Genomic DNA, 23,949 nt, shown 5'->3' with positions numbered 1-23,949 from the left:
TAATGGGATCCATTATAATTTAAAAAATAAAATAAAATAATAATAATTTTTTAGCATAGCTGATATGGAAAACTATTACATCAATTATGTGTTGGGTGTGTAAAAATTAAGTCTGACAAATAGATTTTCTCAAATATGTATTAACTGCGACAATCCCAACTATGCACCACATCTAACATATTACATTTCGCTAAAAAAAAAACATATTATATTAATTTACGTCAGTTTATAAAATATTTTATGTAAAATTTCTATACAGAACAAATATTTATCTATTAAGAATACAATACATAGAGTATTCTTCTAAATTTAAATCCCTCCGAATATTTCAAGAAGGATATTAGTCTCATTTATTCACCTCATCTCTTACCTTTCCAACTAATGCAGTTATAGAAGGGACATAGCCCTTAGATACGACGTATTATTCGATGACTATATACGTATTTATAGGAAAAAATAATAATTTATAAACTTTATATTTTACGCAATCAACACATTGTTGAATCATTAGGTTTAAGAAGAAAACGTGATTTAATAATGCAAAACAAAAATTGATAAGTAAGGTCCTGTTTGGATAGAGAGATGATTTCATATCATCATTACAATTTTCTTAAGTTTTCACATAAAATATAATAAACAATTCAATTTTTTCAAATCTTAAAACAATAATAATATTAAAAAATAATATTCTAACAATATTTTATTCAACTTTCAACTTTAATTTAAAATCATCTCATTTCATCTCATTATCCAAACAGAGCCTAAGACTTCAAGGTTGAAAGAGAGAAAGAGAGTTGGGAGAAACAGAGAGGTGGGTTGGTAATTTGGTAACCCAATTCGGTTCTATTCTTTCATTTTTTGAAACGGTGATGTGTCACAAGGCCATTGGAGGGTGTAAATCTCCTCTCCACACCAGGTTCGGCTCCTAGCCTCTCTCTTATAGTTTTTAAGCAAAATATAAAAAATAATTCAATTTTTTTCAATTTTAAAATAAAAATAATATTAAAAAGTTATATTCTAACCTTATTTTAACTTTGTAATGTTTTTATTTAACTTTTTTTTACATTTCTCAAAATCTCATAAAATATTAACTCAAACTATTTTACTATTATTCATAAATTATCTTATTATTATTCACAGATTTTTCATCTTATCTATATAACCGAACGAGACATAACTTAGATAAAAAAATTTGAACTCTTGACTCTCAATTTCATTTTGATAGGTTTTTATTGCCTCTTATTGGTCTTTTTGTTAGAACCTATTTCTTCTCTAATGGTGTTGCTTGAGGGAGGGGGGAGAGAGAGAGAGAGAGAGCACGACCCAGGTCTTGAGAGAGACGGGGGATTGCATGAGATTTGGTTCTCTATGTTAGCTCTATTCTTTTACTTCTTCAAATCATGATGTGTCACAAGTTCAGTGAAGGGTGTAAATCTCCTATTCACACCCCATCATGTTTGAAGTTATTATTGTTAAGGAAAATATTCCTTTTAGAACAACTGCACTATCACAATCCTCACAGTCAAGTGAACCAAGCACAGTTCCATAACAAATTATTCTTCCAAAAGTTGCCAGCTGCTAGATGCATGAGCTGCACCTTTGAATTTGTAACAAACCAAAAACCATTAGTCCATAGAATATTCTTTGTACTTTCGTTTTAGCATCTCACTATAAAATACCTATGTAATACATTGGGAATTAATGGGAATATAGAAACATTTTTCTATAACATGGTATCTAGTGCCACACAGGACTAGCATCCATGGCTTCTTCTCCAACTCATTCTTCTCCCACCCTATCCATCCCAGATCTTTCCCACACCATCTCTGTAAAACTCACATCCAAGAACTATCTCCTATGGAAGGTCTAGCTTGTTCCCTATCTATGTGGCTAATAACTCTACAAATATGTAGATGGCTCTTGCCCAGAACCTAAACCTCTTCTTGATGATTCTTGTCCAAATCCATAATATGATCTCTAGATCCAACAAGACCAACGAGACAGGTTTGGGAGGTGAGATGAGAATTTTGTGTTTTATTTGAAAGTTTAAAATATTATATTTTAATATTATTATTATTTTGGGATTTGAAAAAGTTGAATTGTTTATTATATTTTATATAGAGATTTGAAAAATATGTAATGATGAAATGAGATGAGATGAGAATTTTATATTTTGTCTTGTGCCCCAAACCAACCTGCCCCTGCAATAATTTCCTCTCTCTCGGAACCTTTGATTGCCAAAGTTATCAGTTACACTTCTGCTCATGTCGTATGGATTTCTCTTGAATCCACCTATGCCTTTGTTTCCTAAGCACGATTAATTCAAACTCAGCTCTAGCTTGCTTCGCTAAAGAAAGGAGCTGATTCCATTTCCATCTATTTTCGTCGTGCCAAAAATTTAGCATACACCATGGCAGCAGCTGGGCGACCTTTTATACCTACTAAGTTTGTTACTTATTTGCTTGTTGGACTAGGACTTGACTATGATGCTCCTGTCTCATCCGTTGCAACACGTCTTGACCATATTGCTCCTAAAGAATTACTTGGCCACTTGCTAGCTCATGAAGCTAGACTGCTTCATCACTCTGAAACAAGTCTCTTTCCTGCTGATGTTTCTGCGAATTTCACAACTAAACCCACCTCTGCTGAGCATGGTCGAGGCCCATTTCCTGTTCGCAATCCTTATCATGGACGTGGTGGTGGTGGAGGCTGATACACTCCTAATCGTGGTCGTGGTGGTTTCTCAGGTAATCACGGACCTAGTTCTTCATCTAATACTGACCCTCCGCTGATATGTCAAGTTTGCAATCGCCGAGGTCACTCGGCCCTTACCTGCCTCTATCGTTTTAATCAAGCATATACTGCTGCACCACCTACAACTAAAAACTTGTCCAATTACCCCTTAGATGCAACCTAGTACTTGAACACTGCTGCCACTAATCACATCACAAATGATCTGGCCAAGTTGAATTTGCAATCTGTCAAATACCATGGAGAGGATCAACTACGTGTTGGTGATGGAACTGTTATTCCCATCTCCAATTCTAGTTCAGCCTCCCTCTCCTCTCCCACCTCAACATTTCTTCTCAATAAATTGCTTTTTGTTCCTTCTTTCCAGAAAAATCTTATCTTTGTCTGCCAATTTTGCATTGATAATAACGTCTTTTTTGCATTTTTCTCTAATTCATTTTGTGTTAAGGATTGTAAGTCAGGGAAACCTCTACTCTGTGGGATCACAAATAACGGTCTGTACTCCTTCTCACCATCATATGTCCATCCCTCTGCACTGACCAGCACCATCTCCTCGGTTCCACAATGGCATTCTCGACTTGGCCATCCCTCCATGAAACTTGTTCGCTCTATTCTACAACAACATGGTTTGCCATATGATCATTCTCAATCGTCTTCCATCTGTAATGCATGTGCCCAAGCAAAGTCACATAAGCGTCCAGCTCACACACGACCACATAAATCTGTTGCACCTTTCGATTTAATTTTTTTCAGACCTTTGGGGGTCATCTCCTCATGTATCAAATGATAGTTATCAATACCATAATTCATTTGTCGATGATTTATCTCAATTTATATGGCTTTTCCCCTTAAAATCCATATCTCAAGCTTTTGATATTTTTATTAAGTTTAAAGCACATGTTGAACTCCAATTTAACACTAACATTAAACAATTCCAATCGGATTGGGGAGACGAGTTTCGGCCTTTCTCAAATTATCTAGCAACTAATGGTATTATCCATCGTCATGTCCCCATACCCACAATCAAAACGGTATAATTGAAAGAAAACATCGTTATATTGTCGATACGGGATTAGCTCTTCTTTCTCATGCGTCAGTTCTTTTGAAATTCTAGTCCTATGCCTTTCTTCATGTAGTTTATTTAATTAACATGTTACCTACTTCATCTCTAAATAATTCATCTCATTTTCTCCTTTTTCACCAAAAACACCCTGACTATAAATCCTTGCGCACCTTTGGTTCAGAATGTTGGCCTCTCACAAGTCCTTATAATCATCACAAGTTCGCATAACATGTTGCTTCTAGTGTCTTTTTGGGCCTTAGTCTTCTTCACATAAGCTATGTTTGCTATCACATTCCAATGGGCCGTATCTATATTCCAAAGACGTACAATTCAATAAAAATTCTTACCCATTTGCTAACATTCCCAAGCCCAAGCCCACTGCTCAACCCACCCATGTTGCATTACCTCTTTTTAACCTCAACCCACACTCATCAACATCATCTTCGTCTCCCTCAATTTTGGGCCCCCATCCTTCCACCTGCACTATTTCATCACCACCTACACAAAGCTTTTCTCCCATGGTTGCTCAACATCATATAAATTCAATGGAAACTAGATCGCAGGCTACTTCCAGTCATCCTCGGCAGTTCACTGACGAGACCATCCGCTAGCCACCTCCCCAAGCATTTCTTAATAACAAAACAACCATACCCGAAGCCCCTTCATGCTTTTCCACTGTACAACAATATGTAAAATGGTGTGAAGCCATGTCAAAAGAGTTTAATGCCTGCCAACAACACCTGGACATTAGTTTAAGCCGCTCAAACATCTAATATTGTGGCATGCAAGTGGGTGTTTCTCACCAAACAGCTTGCCGATGGGACTATTGAGTGACGGAAGGCTCGTTTAGTTGCTAAAGGATTTCTTCAACAATCCAGTATCAATTTCGATGAGATTTTTAGTCCAGTAGTCAAGGCCACAATGATTCATCTTGTACTTGCATTGGACATTTCTCAAGGATGGGTCCCTCGACAATATGATGTCCAAAACACTTTTCTGCATGGCCCCTTGCACGAGACAATGTTCATGTCCCAACCCCTTGGTTTTTCACACCCACAATTTCCTTCTCATTTTTGCAGGTTGAACAAGGTCATATATGGCCTTCGCCAGTCCCCTCGTGCGTGGTATTTGCACCTCAGTTGTCGTCTAACTGATCTCAGCTTTGTCATTTCAACAACTAATCCATCACTATTTTTACGCACTACTAGAACAATTACTATCTTTGTCTTAGTTTATGTTGATGATCAGTTAGTTACAAGTTCCTCACAGTAAGCCATTCAAGATCTTATCTCGACTCTACACACTAACTTTCCCATAACTGATCTCGACAAGTTAAATTTTTTCTTGGGTGTCGAAGCGACCTACACTTCCAACGGTCTGCTACTCACACAGTAGAAATACATCATTGATTTGTTGCACAAAACTAACATGTTACTTGCCAAGCCAGTTAAGTCCCCAATGGCCACATTCGAGAAACTCAGTGCCTTCAATGGCAACTTATTTGAGGATCCCACACTATATCACAACTTCGTTGGCTCACTCCGGTACCTCTCCTTCATTAGACCTGACCTTGCATTTGTTGTTAGCAAGGTATGCCAATTTATGCATGTCCTGCGAATTCCCCATTGGCAACCGTCAAATGCATCTTGATACCTTAAAAATACTTCTCACGTTGGTCTTCAACTCTCTCCATCTCCTAATTCAAGTCTCATTGCCTTTTTCGAAGCCGATTGGGCTGGATGCCTCGACAATCGAAGATCAACTAGTGGCTACTGCATTTTCCTCGGCTACAACTTGATCTCATGGTCTTCAAAGAAACAACCTACAATAGCACATTCATCAACCGAAGCTGAGGTTAAAGCCGTAGTCAATACCAATGCTGAGGTAATCTGGCTGCAACATCTCTGTAGAGACCTTGGAGTAGTGTTCACCCGTGCACCTCTACTCTACTGTGATAATGTAGGAGCAACTTATTTGTCATCAAGTCCCATTTTCTATACTAGAACAAAGCATGTCGAAATTGACTTTCACTTTGTTCGTGATCGGGTCCTCAACAAGTCATTGAATGTCTCCTTTATTTCTGGAAAAGATCAGCTCACCGACATCCTAACCAAACCTCTCTCGGCAGCTCGTTTCACTCATCTGTGTTCAAGTCTTCGTATTCAATCATTGTCACTTGATTTGATAGGAAATGTTAAGGAAAATATTTCTTCTAGAACAACTGCACCATCACAGTCCTCACAACCAAGTGAACCAAGCATAGTCTCGTAACGAGTTATTCATCCAAAAGCTATTAGCTGCTGTGTGCATGAGTTGCACCTCTGCATTTGTAACAAACCATGAACCATTAGTCCACAGAATATTCTTTGTACATTCATTTTAGCATCTCACTATAAAAGACCTCTTGTAATACATTTGGAATTAATGAGAATACATAAACATTTTTCTATAACAATTCTTGATGAGCCTCACTTGTTTTTGCAAATGAAGTGAGATGAGTTTATATTAAAGTTAAAAGTTGAATAAAATATTGTTATAATATATTTTTTTAATATTATTTTTATTTTGAGATTTGAAAAAATTGAATTGTTTATTTTATTTTGTATGAAAATTTGAGAAAGTTGTAATGATAAGATGAGATGAGTTGAAAGAAATTATGAAAACAAACGAGACCGATAAGTAAAACTCTAGTGCTTGAGAGAGAGAGAGAGTTGGGAGAAACAGAGAGAACGAGGGGGGGATTTGGGTACCCGGTTCTATTCTTTCACTTTTTTGATGTGCCACAAGGCCATTAGACTATTGGAGGGTGTAAATCTCCTCTACACACCGGGTCCGGCTCCTAGCCTCTCTCTAACATGTTAATTCAGTTGACATTTTGCATATTAATTATATTTATTAAACATAAAAAAATTTAAAATAACATAAAAATATGATAAAAAAGTAGAAAATTTTAAAAGTTAACATATTAAAATATTAAACAAGAATAAAAGGTCAAAAGCTTATAAATGTAAAATAAAACTTCAAAACAAAATATATCTAAATATTAATGTCTAGAAACCAATAAACTAACCAACTATTTAACATATAGAATATAAGTAACATTAAATTATGATGTCTAGAAAGCAATAAACTAACCAACTATTTAAGATATAGAATATAAGTAACATTAAATTATACCACATGAATTGTGTGTAGAGTAAAATTCTTTAAATACAATTATTTTAATATTAAACTAACATCGCTTAAATACAAATTAAAAACCATAAAATTATTCAAAGATCATGGGACTGTCGGCACGGTCGACCCAGCATTATCATTGTCGATAGACTATGGTTACGTATGGATCTGAAATAATCTTAGATGATTTGTGAATAATAGTGAAAAAATAGTAAATAGTTTGTGAATAATAATAAAATAATATGATATCACTTCACTTACCGAACACAGTCTATGAAATGGTTGCGCTGATCATCCCTGGATAAAACTTTTGGATTTGACAGTTTTTTATATAATTTTTTAGGTGCGGTTTAGATACTGAGTTGAGATGAGATGAATTGAGATAAAATTTGAAAGTTGAATAAAATATTGTTAGAATATTATTTTTTAATAATATTATTATTTTGGGATATAAAAAAGTCGAATTATTTATTATATTTTGTATGAGAATTTGAAAAGATTGTAATGATAAGATAAAACTAAATAAAACACTTATTGTATCCAAACATGACCTTAATTCTCGTTCTTTGTGTTTTTTAAATAGCTTATTTTAAACTTTTTACTTTAACTTATCTATAGTCATGTTTGATTGGAGAGGATTTTTATTTTTTTAAATCAAATAAAGCATATTTAAATGCCAAAAGAAATATTATATTTCAAACTTTTCGTCTAGTCATTATTCTATTATTCCTCAGGCATAAAAATTAGCATAATTTTTACAAAGTCCAATATGAGAATACTCTTAAAACTTATATTAAAACAACTTTTTAACTCTACTTATTTATTCTACAAATTCCAATATAATAATTTTTTAAAGAAAATTATTCAAATCTTTTTATCTTATTTTCCCAAAATCCAATCTAAAAATATTTCTCAAATATTCTCAACATTTTTCATAACCAAATATAGCATGCGCGTTTTATTTCTACTTCATAATTTTTAGATGTATTTTGTATTTTATATTTTAAGTTTTATTTCATTTTCATCACTTTCACACACACACACACACGGGAACGGCCCTGGGTGCGTTAGGCTCGAGATGCACATGATATAATGATTTAAATAAAAAAAGTGAAAAAGTCATTAGTTTATTTGTCTAGGAAAAGAAAATACAATGTTAAATAAAGACAAAAAATCAAAATTAAAAAAAAAAAATCTAAACTTCAGCAAAGTATCTAATCACGAGGCTATTAAGAGTCTTTTGGTAAAACATGATCATTCATTAAATTTTACAAGTGAACTACATGTCAAATGGTCAAGAGTCTTAAGGACTTTTGGGTAAAACATGATCATTTATTAAATTCTACAAGGGAGTTACACTTCAAATGATCAAAGATTTTAAGGGTTTTTTGATAAAACAGGACTTAACAGAAAAACAACAAAAGTTATTATTTACAGTTAGATAATCACTTATTATAATAGAGTAGATATATATACACACTCTTCTTTAAATTTTTTCCTTTAACTTATTACTTTTTATTTTTTGTGTTATTTTAAAAGTTTTCAATGTTTTATTATAGAAAAATTCTATTCGTAAGACGGTTTGGGGATCACACACCACACACTTAATGATATGGCAAATCTGGTCCAGTAGTCGAATCCCTTTTCCCCCTCGTGTTCTCTCTTTCTTCCCTCTCCCCCCATTTTACAAAACACAACAACTCTCATTCTCTCTCTCTCCCCCTTGTTCTTTCGTTTGCAGATTCTCAATGATATAAAAAAGAAAATTCCTGTCATTTGTTTTGCTCTCTTCGAAACAAGAACCATGGAGATAAACGGCCACTAGCATATGCCTAGGATATGGCTTCGCTTTGCCTAACTCCTTTGCCACCTTCAGCACCACCTACCTAACCTCGCAAACTCTTCGAATCTTTTCTTCATCTTTGAATAGTTATCTTTTATCACAGGAGGAGTTTTAAACTTCAAAACCCATAATCATTGTTGTCGGTTTGAAACTGAGAGCCTTTCAAACATGAATAAGCAATAGAAAATGGAGACAGAGATTATAATTCATAAGTTGATAAAAAATAAACCAAAAAACAAAATCTAATGAAATTAAAAAAAAAAATGCAGAAGAAAGAAAAAAAATCACTTGGATGAGGTTCAAGATTGACCTTGGTGAAAGAATTCAGTGGGTCACAACACCTCCATGTTATTCTTCTTCTTCTTCTTTTTTTGTTTTTTCAGTATTTTTTTACCTTTTTCAAAGTAAATTTGTGTTTGGAAGATTTGATGAATTTTGTGGTGGTTCAATGAATAAATTTTGGGAGTGGGTTTCATCGAACAAAGGGAAGTTAGTTTCTGAAGAGAAGAGAGAAGCATGGGGAGAAAGGGAAGTAACGCATGTGTTTAAAAAAAATAAAAAATAAATGCTACATCATCATGTGTGGTGTATGTGAAGTAGGTCGGCAGGTGAGTAGAACTGCTCTTTATATTATGATACACATTTGTTTTTAAAAAATATTAGACAATCTCTTCAGGGATCGAACCCACAATTATAGATTGCTTGGTACCTAAAGCTATTGGCTACTACAACACAATACGACGTATCAAAAGATACTAGCATTATCGTCATTGGTGTTGACACGATGTCTTTAATAGTTTAGGTTCCATTTAGTTGTTAAATTCATCTGAGTTTAACTCAATTCAATTTAATTTTAAGTTAAGTCTAACATCTAAACACGAAACACACAACTATCAAATTACTAAACTCATCTCAACTAAAAACCTCTCTTACACGTGAAACCCACAACTTGTTTTGAATTCAACACTTATTTACACTTGAGATCTACAACTTTTTCCAACTTTTCATAAATACATCTAAACTCATCTTAACATCCAAACACATTTAAACTCATTTTAGGTGGACTCCACAAAACTCACTATACCATCTCAACTCACTACTATTTATAAAGAGCTTAACCCAACTCAACATCTAAATGCAGCCTTAGTAGTGAAATTCTAACGGAAATGCTAACTCGCTTGTTTTTACAGATGAAATGAGTTGAAATTAAAGTTAAAAATTGAATAAAATATTGTTAGAATATATATTTTTAATATCATTTTTATTTTTGGATTTGAAAAAGTTGAATTATTTACTTTATTTTGTATAAAAATTTGAGAAAACTGTAATGATTAGATGAGATGAGATGAGTTGGGAGGAGTTGTAAAAATAAACGAGCCAATTTTTCTTAAAATTGCAAAGAGAATAAAATTTAATTGAAAAACATTGGAACAATTTAATTATAATGCAAAATAAAAAGACTATTTTTATATTTAACCCAAGGATAAAGTTTCAAAGTATGGTGAGTATAAAAAAGTGCTATTTTGGAAATAAATTTATATCGATTATTATAAGAATAATATTTCATTCAATTCTAGACCGTCTATGCATTCTCTTCAAAAAAAGTAGGATCTTATTAAAAAAATAAAAATTTCATGTAAATTCTATATTTACCTATTTTTTTAAAAAAGAATATACGAGATTATTACATCTTAAAATTGTGTAGAACTTACACACTCTAAGACTATAAATATTATTTTTCTTATTATGAAATCAAAAGTGTTTTATCTCAACCAATTATCAAGCGCGGTAAAATATGAAAAAAAACATGATACAATGTTTTTTCTTTTAATAAATGAAATAGAGAGAACTAGACATTTAGATTGTTGCAAAAATTTATAATAATAATGTGGCTCCAAGTAGACCATACCGGAGGTGTCGTGTGGCAGACCATTTTTTGTTTTTTATTTTAAGAACGTAGACCAAATATAAAATATAAGAAAAAATGATAAACATAAAAGAAAGGAGTTCCGCTTTGGAGTGGTACCGACTGTTTTGGAGCTTAAAGCCACACCCATTAGCTAACTGACACATCAACATTATAGAAAAAAAAATCCATGAGAATGACTACATCAGTTCTTTATCCAAAATATCATAAAACCTATTTTCACTTCAGTAGATGCACGATTCACACCCACCAGACGCTACGGTTGTGCCCCTTTGATATTCTCCACCAGTCGCCGCCACCAGCCGTTGCCGGAACAGCAGAAGCATTAGTTGTGTTTGAAACTACAGAGTCGACATCTTGCTGTAGCTGGGAGGGCCGGTGGGTTCAACAATTAATTCCTCTGTTCATCTACTTTCTTCATTCTCCATCTTCATCCTCTCAAATATGACCTGCAATTTACAACATAATAAAGAAATGAAAGTGAAGAAATATTTATATATAAGGTTCATTTGCTGGATCCGATGACTGGGTAACTAATTAATTCTCTCATGGTTAGAAATTCTAGACTGTGAAATTAATTCCTGAGATTAATTTCTAGCAAACAAATCTTGAGCATAAACTCATCTTTTGAGGATTTGACAATTGCTAGGAATGATGGCTCAAAAGTGAGGCCAATAGGAAATATCCATGAAACATTTTAGCCTTGCTCGTGAACAAACTCGTATTTCCCAACAAGAGCCCCACCAAAGCAGCCCCAATGCTAGCAGCCATGGTGCTGAAATATGTAGGATATATCTTGCTTTGAAATGCGGCACACGAGGCTATTGACAAGACGAAGGAGATGTCGCACAAGGCAAAAGATGAGGCAAAGGAGATGGCACACGAGGTAGAAGAGGCAATCCAAGCGTCTGCCGATGAAGTTCACGACTAGGGTTGCAGATGATCCGGTTCGGTCCATCGGTTCGGTCCATTGCCAGACCGGACCGGACCGAACCAAACGCCCAAAGGGACCAGACCGGACCGATAGCTTCCGGTCTAGTCGGTCTGGCCTAATTTTTTTATTTTTTAAATAATTAATAAATTTTTTTATTGAAAATACTAAATCAAATTAAGTGACTTATTAATATGGATTAAGTATCAAATTCAATAAAAAAATATTTTATGTGGACAATAATAATAAATTAAATGAAAATTATATTATTAATTTATATAATTACTATATAATTAACTAATTGATATTATATATTAGTTAATTCATAGAATTGTTAACAATATATTTAAAATTTTATATTGTTAATTGTATAATTATTCTGTAAAAAAAATATATATATTTTTTTTAATTTTTCATTCGATTTGGTCTAGTCTGAAAAAATTCTGAACTGTGGACCGGATTGAAATTTTTTAATCTTCTAAAATGTGGATTGAGACCGACCGGACCAAGTCTTGATCTAATGAAACGATCGGTCTGGTCAATCCGATCGACGATTTATCACCTGTATTCACGGCATCGACGTTGAGTTAAGGGGCAAGGAATTTGATGAGAGAGACACGAGAGTGAGGGAGGGACGTGGGTTTCGGTGCAGTGCAGTGCGTTCCATTCTTAGGAGATGTTTGGATTCGAAGATAATTTGAGATGAGTTGAGATGAGTTGAGATGGATTGTGAATAGTAATGAGATGAGTTGTGAATAGTAGTGAGACTTGTGAGTTAAAGTTGCTGAATAGTAATGAATAGTAATGAGATGAGTTGAGATGAACTGAGATGAGCTGAAATGACTTGCGAATCCAAACAAGTCCTAGTCTAATGGGTGAGCTACGTGGTGTAATGTTATTAGCGGCTGTACTCGGCCCTTTTATTGGTTAGAAGATATTCTCTAAAGGAAAATCAAGTAAAAAGTTTAAAATTGGTGCAAAATAGGGATTTATTTTTGAAGAAAATATAAATAAACAAATCCTGGTTTTAGTGGAAGAGCAGAGAAAGAAGAGGTTGTTCTTCGTACTTTTCGTTCATTCATTCCCCCACTGGACAAACAAAACCAACAAGAAATCTCACACCCACTCTTGCCCCCATTCTCTTCTACATATCTCCATAGTCCATCCCTTGCTCTCGTTCTCGATATTTCCCACTCGCACGAAAACAGAAACCCTAATAGCTTATTCCGAAACCCGGATACTACTCCATTTTTCTTCCGATTTTCTCCGCTGCTTGCTTTCGCTTTCCACAGTCTGAAATCTCCCTGTTTGGTTTTGCTTTGTGGAAAAAGCGCATTGCTGTTGTGGTTGAGAATAGACTGAGGCGGGTTTTGAAGCGGTTACGTTTTTATTTTTGGCGTGATTTCATTGGCGGCGGAGCGGAGGCTAGGGTTAGTTCTCCATCTCTCTCTCTCTGAGTGAGTGCCTCTCTGAAATTCCCTGTATTTCGCGGAAGAATTTTGCTCCATTCGAACCCTAGGTCTTGGCGGTCATACAGACACTCGCATGCAGAGGTTTTAGGGTTTCTAATTTTTAGGCATTTGCTTGGCCTTCACACTATATAATTTCCGTTCATTCGTTGGGGTTTCTGCTCTGTTTGATGGGAGTGAACTCCTGTTTAAGAATTCCGGAACTTATTGTTCTTCCTTCATTGTTGCATTAGTTATATTTTTGCGAATCGGTTCTTTTTTTCACCCCCGTAGAGATGAGGGTCTTCTGAGCAGATTCTTTATCACCTCCCAATCCATCTTTAATCGAAGATGGAGGCGAAGATACGCTTTTTCTTGAATACCATTATCTAGCCTTTGCCTTCGCTCCCGTGCTCTTGGTTTTCACATGTGAAAATCCTGGTTCTTTTTACTGAGAAATAGAGACTATAACACTTGGGTTTGATAAAGAACCTCTCAAGTTCACAAAACTACAGGTGAGTGAAGTTGGAGCAGTTACTTCCGTACGTGGCGGTGATTGTGAAGCAGGGCTGGTGGTTTGGTGGGGGGAGAAACTAGGGTTTGGGATACAGCTCAGTGATTTTGTTGGAGGGCTGGTGGTTTTCTCCCTCTCGGTCGTTCCTCTGAAAGTGTATTATCTTGATTAACATATAGAGGGCATACGCAGTTGTGAAAGTATTGAAGAATTAATCAATACATATATTGGTTAGTGTTTTTGGAGAACTGACCGGCTTTATTGGTGGAGAAGATGAAGTATAGCAGTTTTGGGGAAAGAAATTTTGGGTAACTTTCTTATCAAAGAAATTTTGGATAACTTTTACAACTTTGTAATTCCGTGCAGAACAATTGTGGGGAAAGGGTTGAGCGGGTGAAGGTGAGAAGTATTTTTTTAGTTTCTATTTCTGATCATGTTCAGTGCTCCTTATGGAAAGAAGTGAACCCACATTATTTCCAGAATGGTTGAGAAGTGCTGGAAGTGTTACTGGGGGTGGCAGTTCAGCCCCCAATTCTGCCTCAATTGCTTCTCACCCAGGTACTTTTTAACCTGCCAAGTCGTACATACCATTATGTTGCTTTTGAAAATAGACATATGCATATGTGCCCAGGCTACTATGTATATGTAATTATGTATATATATTTTTTAGCTGCCCAGTAAGCTGGTGCTTTGGACAATTGTATTGTTAAAAAAGTCATTTTAAGTCTTTAGGCATGTTTAATATTGTGCTATCATTGCTACAGATGGTACTTCATTGGCTCCTCTCACAAGAATTAGAACTTCTAAGGGGACGAGTGATTTTGATGCCCCACGTTCTGCTTTTCTGGAACGGGCATCTTCATCAAATTCACGGAAGAGTTCTAGTAATGGTTCTGCAAAGCATGCATACAGTAGTTTTAATAGAAGTCACCGTGACAAGGACCGTGAGAAGGAAAAAGAGAGATCAAGCTTGAGGGATCATTGGGACCATGATTCTCCTGATGCTCTTGGAAGCATCTTTCCCAGTAGGGTAGAGAAGGACAAGTTGTGGCGTTCTCAATCGATGGTATCCAGGAAACAGGGCGAGCCACTGCCCCGGAGAGTTGCTGTGGACTCTAAAAACAGCAGCAGTAGCAATCACAATGGCAATGGGGTGCTTCCTGGAAGTGGTGTCGGTATTAGTATGCCAAAGTCGGTGTTTGAGAAAGATTTTCCCTCACTTGGAACAGAAGAAAGGCAAGGAGCACCTGATATAGGAAGAGTTTCATCTCCTGGCCTGAGCTTAGCTGTTCAGAGCTTAGTTGTTGGTAGTACAGCTCTGATTGGTGGGGAGGGATGGACATCAGCTCTTGCAGAGGTGCCGACCCTTATTGGCAGCAGTAGTAGAGGATCCTCGTCTGTTCAACAGACTGTTGCCGCCACCTCAGGATCTGGGGCTCCGAGTGTGATGACTGGTCTTAATATGGCTGAAGCATTGGCTCAGGCTCCACCACGAGTTAGTACTGCTCCTCAGGTAATTGAACAGGTTGCCTGAGCCTCCGAATCTATATATTCACTCTTGTGATTGAGTTAATAAGACACCATTCTTCTACTTGTAGGTCTCTGTCAATACACAAAGACGGGAGGAACTGGCTATTAAGCAGTCGAGGCAATTAATACCGGTCACACCTTCAATGCCTAAAGCTTCGGTAAGAGGATCTCCATAAGATGCTTGTGGATGCTAGTTTAATTGAAGGAAGAATCTTTTAATATATCAGACGATTTTAGGATGTTTGTTAGCCTATAAATTAGATTGTAATTTTCTAATTAAATTTCTGTTCTTTTTGTGCTTATCTCCTGCTGAATATTGGAATGTGATATCATGCTATTAGTTATAAAAAATTTTAAAATTGTATAGGATAGCCAACGTCAGTAGTTTGAGTTAGGAACATATTATCTTCTGCAACTTAAATAGCTCTTCTCAATGTATCAGAAGAAACCAAAAAATGGGTCATCAGGAACAGTATAGTAATTGTAAGATTTAGGATGGATAATGAACAAATGATGCTAGATTTGTAGCTGACATAAGTTATTCAAGCATTGTCGCCTTTACCTCTTCGAAATAAATCACGTACTCATCTGATTTTCATAGGCATTTGGAAGGGATTGTGTATCTTTGTTTGTCCTTGTTTTCATATCCCTTTTTTTAAGGGGGGGGGGATTGAAAGTCAAATTTCTTGGATAGGTGCTCTTAGAGATCTGCAAAGACGTCAATTTTGCTATGCAGCACTGTCAATTTTTCTTTCAAAAACTCTATGTGCAGTCATTTTTGCGTACTCCACTAATGTGATTGGTTGCGTCACTTTTTTTTAATATAAAATAATTGTTTTGGTCAATCACATCAGTGTAGTGTGCAAGGAGAACGCAAAAGTGACTGTATGTAGTAGAACTATTTTTCTTTTTCATTTGAAGCAAAAGAAGAAAAAATTGTCATGGCGTGCTGAATAGCACATTGTGTGTATAAAGACTTACAATGTAGATTTCTATAATTACTTGTGTGTTGCTATAGTGTAAGTTTATATAACTGGTGCCAAGATCTTTTGGATCAATTGACAACACCTTGGTTTCTTACTAAGAGAACCAATGATCGAATCCCCCCTCCCCCATGTATTTAAAAAAAAAAAAGGTTTATATAATTGGCTTCTTTCTAGTATGCATTTGTTCCTTGGGTTGTAAAGCTGGGTAGAAGTATAGTTATCCCGTTTTGAAGGTGAATCCATCTTGTGTTGCTGCTAGCTCCCAGTGCCCAATATACACTTGAATTTAGAGTGAAAAGAAAATAACAGAGGAAGATTTAGGCGTTTGTGGCCTTTTTAGAACTTTGGGTTTGCAAGTAATAAAGAGTTCACTATGGCTATCCATGCATATATATTCTAGGAATTTTCAACATCTATTTTATTTTTTGTTCTTGAAGCTTAACCTATGTTTAATGAATTTTCTATATTTTAAAACTGAGAGTAGTTTACCATAATATGTACATAATTTCAATTTTCTTTTATTTTAAGTTGTTTATTTGATTTTCTAATTTTTTACATTTGTTTTCATAGACGAGGAGAAATTGTGGTGACTTCATTATTATAATGTAGCTTGGCATAAGAAAAAAATAGTGGAAAAAACTGAAGACCATGAGCTAGCACTCTGTTTAGACAGACGCTCACAACTAGTACTAGATAGAGATGGGTAGACAGACACTCGCAACCAATAGATGTTGCTTTATCTTACCTATTATATGCCTGCTAGTGGCGTTTATTTTTCACCTTATTTTTTGCACATTGACGGTGCTTGATGTCCCTGAAATTATTTACATTTTTTCTTCGTTGCGATCACTAGTTGCTGCGGTAGCTTAAACTTTTATTTGAACAGAAAGCTGGGATGCATTATGCATGCTTGCCACATACTTCAGATGATTTTGTTTCTGGTGATTGTTTTATGTTGTAAACACTGACTCAGAAAACAAAATTAGATAAATAAAATTCAGTATGCTGGTAGGACTGTATGAGGCCTTGTTGAATTGTTCTTATTTACATAAAAGTAGAAATTTCTAAATGGTAATTTGATTTGTGTTAACCTCATTGTTATCATAATATCATCTTGTTATTAAACCATTGCTCATGGGTAGATTTAATTTTTAGTATGTATCACATTTTTTTCCGAAGTTTTATAAAAGGAAACCTTATTTACGGTTTAGTGCAACTAGAAGTAAATATTTATAGATTATTTTCATCTTCTTTCATGCGTGTCTCATTTATTTTGTTAAACGAATTCAGCTTTTGGCTCAGTGAAGTTAGAGATAAATGTGATTTTCTTTCTCTCCCTCCCTTGTATCCCCTCCCCTTTATTTCTCTCTCTTCCCCCCCACCCCGCGTCAGGGCATTGGTGCTTGCATGGTGAGGGTAGAGGAGTACAGTGTGATATTTAAATTTGTTGGCCTTCTTACTTATCAAAAAATAATTTTGTTGACCTTTTATCATATGAACGCTTTTGGTTGATAGCTGAACTAGTTTTTTATATACATTTTTGTTTTTGTCCTTGATGCCAAGACTAGAAACTGGTGCTGTTTCACTTTGAGCTGCTACTTAGAATAAACACCTTCTAGATAATGATTAAACTAATGGCATAGATAATAATCATATGCGTGGTACAAGATGGATGAGATAGGAATAACAAACATTTTTGCCTAGAGAGCATACTTCCTATATTTTTAAAACAAACTTAATCCCGAGGAGTTGGCTCAAGTGGTAAGGACCTTAGTCTTGGTAGTATGCTCTCCTCGGTTTAAGTGGGGCTGTGCAAAAATCTGAAAATTTGACTCGGACTCGGACTTGGACTCTGCTTCGACTTTGTACTGTGGAGTCGGAGCTCTGATAAAATGGAGTCAGAGTTTTTTTTTTTTTCATTTAAAGTTGGTGTCGGATTTGCTGTCTGACCGACTCCGCTCCGACTTCGAATCCGACTTTGACCTCCGACTCTGACTTTAATAAAAACATGTAGTATTTATATACTTATAAAAAGTCTAAGAACTTATATAGTTCAGTTCAAGAATATTAATAGACTACAAATCAATGTGATAATTATTAAAGAATAATATTAATAGGCTAATAATCAATTACATGTACACACTACACATCATAGTATCACTATCTTACATATTACATATATTAGGGTAGATGAAACTTGACTAGCTAATAGTGAGTCATGTACCATGTATAATGTATATATATTGTAAGACTATTTATTTATTTATTATCTAGATTCTAATATAGTAGCATGTAACTAGATTCTAATACAATATTTGCCTTGTATTTGAGTGGTTGGTTGTGTTTCCTATTCGTAATTTATTTAGTAGTGAATGATTGGATGATGGACATTGCCATTGGACCATAATAGCTCATGGTTGCTCTTACTTGTTAGTTGTTATTTGGGGCCTTGGGCCTTGACTAGATGGTTGAACAATCATTTTATTGTTTTTAGTTGGTTTGGGAGTCTGAGACTCTAATATGAAGTTATGAATGATATGGTATATCAAGAATAGTATAAAGGGCCTAGTGTATATTTTTAATTTCTTTAAATTTTTATTTTTATTTCTCACGTTTGCATAGCATATGAAATATTTTTTTCAAATCTAAAATCTGTTTTTTTTTTTTAATAATTAATTAATTTATTTTTAAATAGTAAACTTGAAAGCCCACAAAAAATGATCAATTATATGTAAAGTCTTGTTTAAAAATGGGCTAAATATGAAGGCCAAAAAAGCCCAAATCCGAGCCGATAAATCGGAGTCGGATCGGAGCCTATGTAAGTTGGAGTCGGAGTTGTTAGATTTCCTGAATACCGACTCCGATTCAGTCGGTGCTCAGCCCTAGGTTTAAGGTTCGAACCCTTGGGTGCAAACAATTTTTAGGGTCCATGTTTCATCTGTGAAAAGCCAAGGATTTACTTGATTTGTTTGATGTGGGCATTTTGCATGGGTCCAAGGTTTAACTGGGTAAGAGACATGTTGCATTTACAAGTCTCTGGGCTTCCTCTTCATAGAAAAATATATATGAACTGATTTTCCTTGGTGGTTATTAAGCTTTTCTTTCAAAGGAGTTTGAAACTGGTGAAGGTGTGTTGTAAAGATGAGATTTGTGTAACTTTTTTAGAATCGTTATTGGGATGTTGATTTTTACATTACAAGAATTGGTTTTTTTTTTTTTTGTTTCCAAGTGTGAAGCATGGTGGTATGGATTGTGATTGGTGGTCTAAGATCTTTTATTTATTTATTTATTTATTTTATTTATTTTTTATTTTTATCAATAAAAGATAGATATTATATATATGAATGAAATAGGCATAGCCTTGGTACACATGAAGTATACATAAGAACTCCTAATTACATTCTAAGAACGATAAATTAAAGACAAGAAATCTTGAACACTGTCACTATCCCCATGTAAAACAATGGTGGAAAACCAACACATTAGAGTGTGGAGAAAAAAATTCTTCAGCTCGGGCAAAGTACGTTCCTTATCTTTGAAACAACGTGCATTCCTTTTCGTCCAAGTGCACCACATAATACACAATGTAATCATTTTCCACACTGCTGCTACTTGATGGCAGTCTTGTATCTTTGACCAACAACCCAACAAATCCACCACCCTCATAGGCATAACCCAAGCAACATCAACCCTTTGAAAGATCTCATCCCACAACACCCTTGTTACCTCACAGTGTAATAAGAGATGGTCCACAGATTCTCCATTCTTCTTGCACATGTAGCACCAATCCAACAGTACACATCCTCTCTTTCTCAAGTTGTCCGTGGTCAATATCTTTCCTAGAGCAGTACTATAAACAAAAAAAGCTACTTTTGAAGGCACACGAGACCTTCAAATACTCTTTCAGGGGAATGGCGTAATATCAAGTTGCATTGTCAAGCTGCCATAATACACCTTAACAGTACATATCTTGTGTTTATTAGACCTCCATTTCAAACTATCTCCCTGTGCCATAGGAAGCTCCGTGGAGTATAGTGCGCTGTAAAATTCTGAAACAATTGGTAATTCCCAATCATGTAAATCCCTATTAAAAATAATATTTCACTGGTGCACACCATGAGAAAATAAACGCACGTCTGCCACTGAAGCCTCCCTATTCATTCCAATATGGTATAAGGCCGGAAAAGCCTTTTCCAAAGCGTGGTCTCCACACCACACGTCCCTCTAAAATCTAATACGAATTCCCTCACCAACTACAAAACGAATTTGATTTGCAAAACATGGCTATCCCTTCCTTATATACTTCCATAAACCCACACTATACCTCCCTCTCACTTCTATAGAACACCAACCATCCCAATCGACACCATATCTGGCGTCAATAATATTCTTCCACAATGAACCCCCCTCCAAATGATATCTCCAAAGTCATTTTCCCAATAATGCTTTATTAAAAGTTCTCAAGTTACACACTCCCTACCCCGTTCACAATTGAGGCACATACAATCTTCCATCTAACCAAATAAAATTTCTTCTCCTCTCCCATACCTTCCCATAAGAACGTCCTAAAGAGTTTCTCCATTTTGTTCACCACCCCTACATGCATAAGAAACAAAGATAAAAAATAAGTGGGAAGGTTAGTGAGAGTACTCTTGATTAGAGTGAGACGGCCCCCTTTTGATAAATACATTCGTTTCTAGCCAGCCAACCTTTTCTCTATCTTCTCCACTACCCCATCTCATATAGCTCTATTCTTGAAGGTTGCTCCCAACGGAAGGCCCAGATATTTCACAGGGAAAGATGACACCTTACAATCCAGAAGTCTTGCTAAACTGAGAATATTAAAGACCGCCCCCACATGAGCCATCTCAGACTTGCCCAAATTCACCTTTAACCCTGACATTGCTTCAAAGCAGAGTAACAATGCTCGTGAAGTTTGGATCTGGCTCCTATTTGCTTTACAAAAAAACTAACGTATCATTTGCAAAAAGAAGGTGTGAAATGTTAACAGGGCCACCAACAACATTGCCCACCTGAAAACCCAATAAGAACCCTCCTCCAACATCAGCTTGCACCATCCTACTTAAAGCCTCCATAACTATAACAACCAGAAGAGGATATAAAGGATCTCCCTGCTGCAATCCCCTTGAACTATAAAAAAAACCAACAGGTGTGCCATTAATTAGAACTGAGAACCGGGTAGTTGAAATACAATGACGCATCCATGCAATCCACCGATCCCCAAAACCACATCTCTCAAGCAGGTAGAAAAGAAATTCCCAATTCACATGATCACATGCCTTCTCCATGTCAAGCTTGCACAGAACACCTGAACCTCCCTCCCGTATTCTGTAATCCAAGCACTCATTTGCTTATATCTGGAGTTAGCTATTGCTTATATCTAGAGTTAGCTATTGCACTCATTTGTAGTTTATATCTGGAGTTAGCTATTGTTATCTATCTACCTATCTGTCAGTCTATGCATTCATGCACATCAGGATTCTGATTAGGTTGTCTGATGCTAATTTTCTTTTCAGTCCCTCAATTCCAAAACAGTGGTCAGAACAATTGATGCAAATGTTGCTGCTAAAAGTGGACAGCTTCAGTCCTCATCTTCACAACTTGCTAATCAATCTCCTCGTGGTGGGCATGTAAAGTCTGATGCCCTAAAGACGTCTCATGGGAAGTTTCTTGTACTGAAGCCAACATGGGAAAATGGTGTTTCCCATACTCCGAAGGATGTTTCTAGTCCAATAAACAACCCCACTGGGAAGGCAGAAGATAGCCAGCTTCCAGTTACTTCATCTGTTGCCCCTACTCCATTGAGGAGTCCCCACAACCATAGGAATTCTTCTCTGGAACGCAAGGTAGCTGCACTGAATCTGAAATCTGGATCTACATTGGAAAGAAAACCGTCCTTGTCTCAATCACAAAGCCGGAATGATTTCTTTAATCTTCTAAAAAAGAAAACTTCAATGAATAATCCAACGGTTCTCCCAGATTCGGGCCCTATTATTACATCTCCCACCATGGAGAAATCTGATGAAGTGATGGGGGTAGTTATCACTGCCTCTGCAAGTCCTCATGCAACTGAGAATGGTGCTGAGATGACTAGCAATGGTGATACCTGTGTAGATGACATTCAGAGGTGTTCTGCTGTTGGAGAGAATGACATGAGTTCCAGTGAAACAGTTTATCCAGATGAGGAAGAGGCTGCTTTCCTTCGTTCCCTTGGCTGGGAGGAAAATTCTGGTGAGGACGAAGGCCTCACAGAGGAGGAGATTAATGCCTTTTATCAAGAGGTAAAGAATTCTTGCCTTGGAGCTAAGGAGCTAACTCTGGGTCCTAAATTAACCAAAATATCCAATCAAATAAATAATTGGTTGGAATTGTTATTTTGTCCCTTCCATTTTTTTTAAGGGGAAGGGGATTAGTGTTTATTACTGCACTCTTGGGTATATTGAACTAGTTTGAATGGTTGGTGACCACGTGGAATTCAACTGTGGAGAGTTCTTACAGTACCAAGATATGAAACTGAAAAGGCTATTATAAGATGAGGAAAATTAGAAAAGAAACGAGGAAAAGAAGAAAAAGCTATTATAAGATGTTTGGTGCCACAATTTAGCAATGCAGTTCACTGATTTTGTGTACACATTTTTGTGCAGTGTGTGAAACGGAGGCCGTCCTTTAAAGTTTGCCGAGGCATGCAGCCAATTGTTTCAAAGCTGTCTGAATCTCATTTGACTAGTTTGGGTGGAGCATCCGCTGAGTTGGGTCCACCTGACTCTGGATCCCAAGCTTGATTTCCTTCACCTCCCTCGCCCACGAGAGCCAAGAACTTCCCATTTTTGATGGCAGATATGGTTTCTATTTTTCTTTTCTTTGGTTTTAAAAGAAGCCGATGAGTATGAAAGAAGAGGTTGGGTTTTGGTTGGAAGTCTGCATTTTGCATAATGCAATAAGTCGAAGGTGCCCCAATCCTGCCTCCTAAAACGGGGAATTCTTTTTTGATTTTTTTTTTTTCAGGTTTCAAAGGTTGGCTGGCTGGGATGGGATTAGGGTTAGGGGATGTTTTGTCTGAAGTGGAAGGTGCTTTGGAAAAAGCATCTTTTGGGGGGTATTTTGGTTTTATTTTTTTCATCATTTTCCTTTTAATAGGGGTTCAATTCCACAAGATAAAGCTTATGTTGTTTTTGGTAAATTTTACGGAAAAAAGGAAATCAGAAAGTCTTCGTTTTTATTTTAGCTCATGTTGATATAAATATTTTTGAAGTACTTTTGGGTGGAGCTTTATAATGTAGATAGCTCTAGCCTACACGAATAAGAAGGAAATAGAAGTTTAGTTAATAATTTTATTTATCGTGGTAGCATGTGCAGTCCAATCAATGGATTGATTGGTAGGCGTTGTTTGCATGAGCTGAGGCTTGTCAAAATGGTTACGACTTACGAGGCTCTTCTATTTAAGGAATTTACTTCTTATATATATGGCTTTCTAACGAGCAAACCTCCGATCTTGAGTAAAAAATAGGGTGCATAATTCTTCCAGCATGTGACTTTTGGTCACCTACCGTCAAATTAAAGATCTTTAACCATCATTCCAACAGAATCAAATTCAATGAGCATCTTCTTATTGCGGGATCTTTAACAGACGTTTCAAAGCAATTTGATTCTTAAATTCCTCTATTTCTTTGATAAATTTCTCGGGTTATTATTGTTTTAATTTTTTATACTATATCAATCTTTTAAATTTCATTCAAGTTGATCATTCTAGTTTAAGTA

At 35.8% G+C, this 23,949-nt stretch overlaps 1 protein-coding gene across 1 annotated transcript; it reads left to right on the top strand.

The window, feature by feature from the left end:
* Positions 1 to 12,728: 12,728 nt before the first annotated feature.
* Positions 12,729 to 23,415, top strand: LOC109012441. Its single transcript, XM_035686501.1, has 5 exons — positions 12,729 to 14,212; positions 14,419 to 15,167; positions 15,253 to 15,342; positions 21,708 to 22,472; positions 22,836 to 23,415. The coding sequence occupies exons 1-5, from the start codon at positions 14,104 to 14,106 to the stop codon at positions 22,971 to 22,973; spliced, it is 1,851 nt and encodes a 616-aa protein (XP_035542394.1). The 5' UTR covers positions 12,729 to 14,103; the 3' UTR covers positions 22,974 to 23,415.
* Positions 23,416 to 23,949: the final 534 nt, after the last annotated feature.

This window comes from Juglans regia, chromosome 16, assembly GCF_001411555.2.
Source record: "Juglans regia cultivar Chandler chromosome 16, Walnut 2.0, whole genome shotgun sequence".
Classification (NCBI taxonomy): Eukaryota; Viridiplantae; Streptophyta; class Magnoliopsida; order Fagales; family Juglandaceae; genus Juglans; species Juglans regia.
Note: the sequence above shows the minus strand (reverse complement) of the source record. Positions and strands in the feature narration are given on the sequence as shown.

Bases quoted from the DNA above. Each gene is read 5' to 3' on its own strand.
- LOC109012441 (XM_035686501.1), top strand. From the start codon at position 14,104: ATGGAAAGAAGTGAACCCACATTATTTCCAGAATGGTTGAGAAGTGCT. The intron at 15,168-15,252 runs GTAATTGAACAG...TTCTACTTGTAG, and splicing joins GAGTTAGTACTGCTCCTCAG to GTCTCTGTCAATACACAAAG. The intron at 22,473-22,835 runs GTAAAGAATTCT...ATTTTTGTGCAG, and splicing joins TTAATGCCTTTTATCAAGAG to TGTGTGAAACGGAGGCCGTC.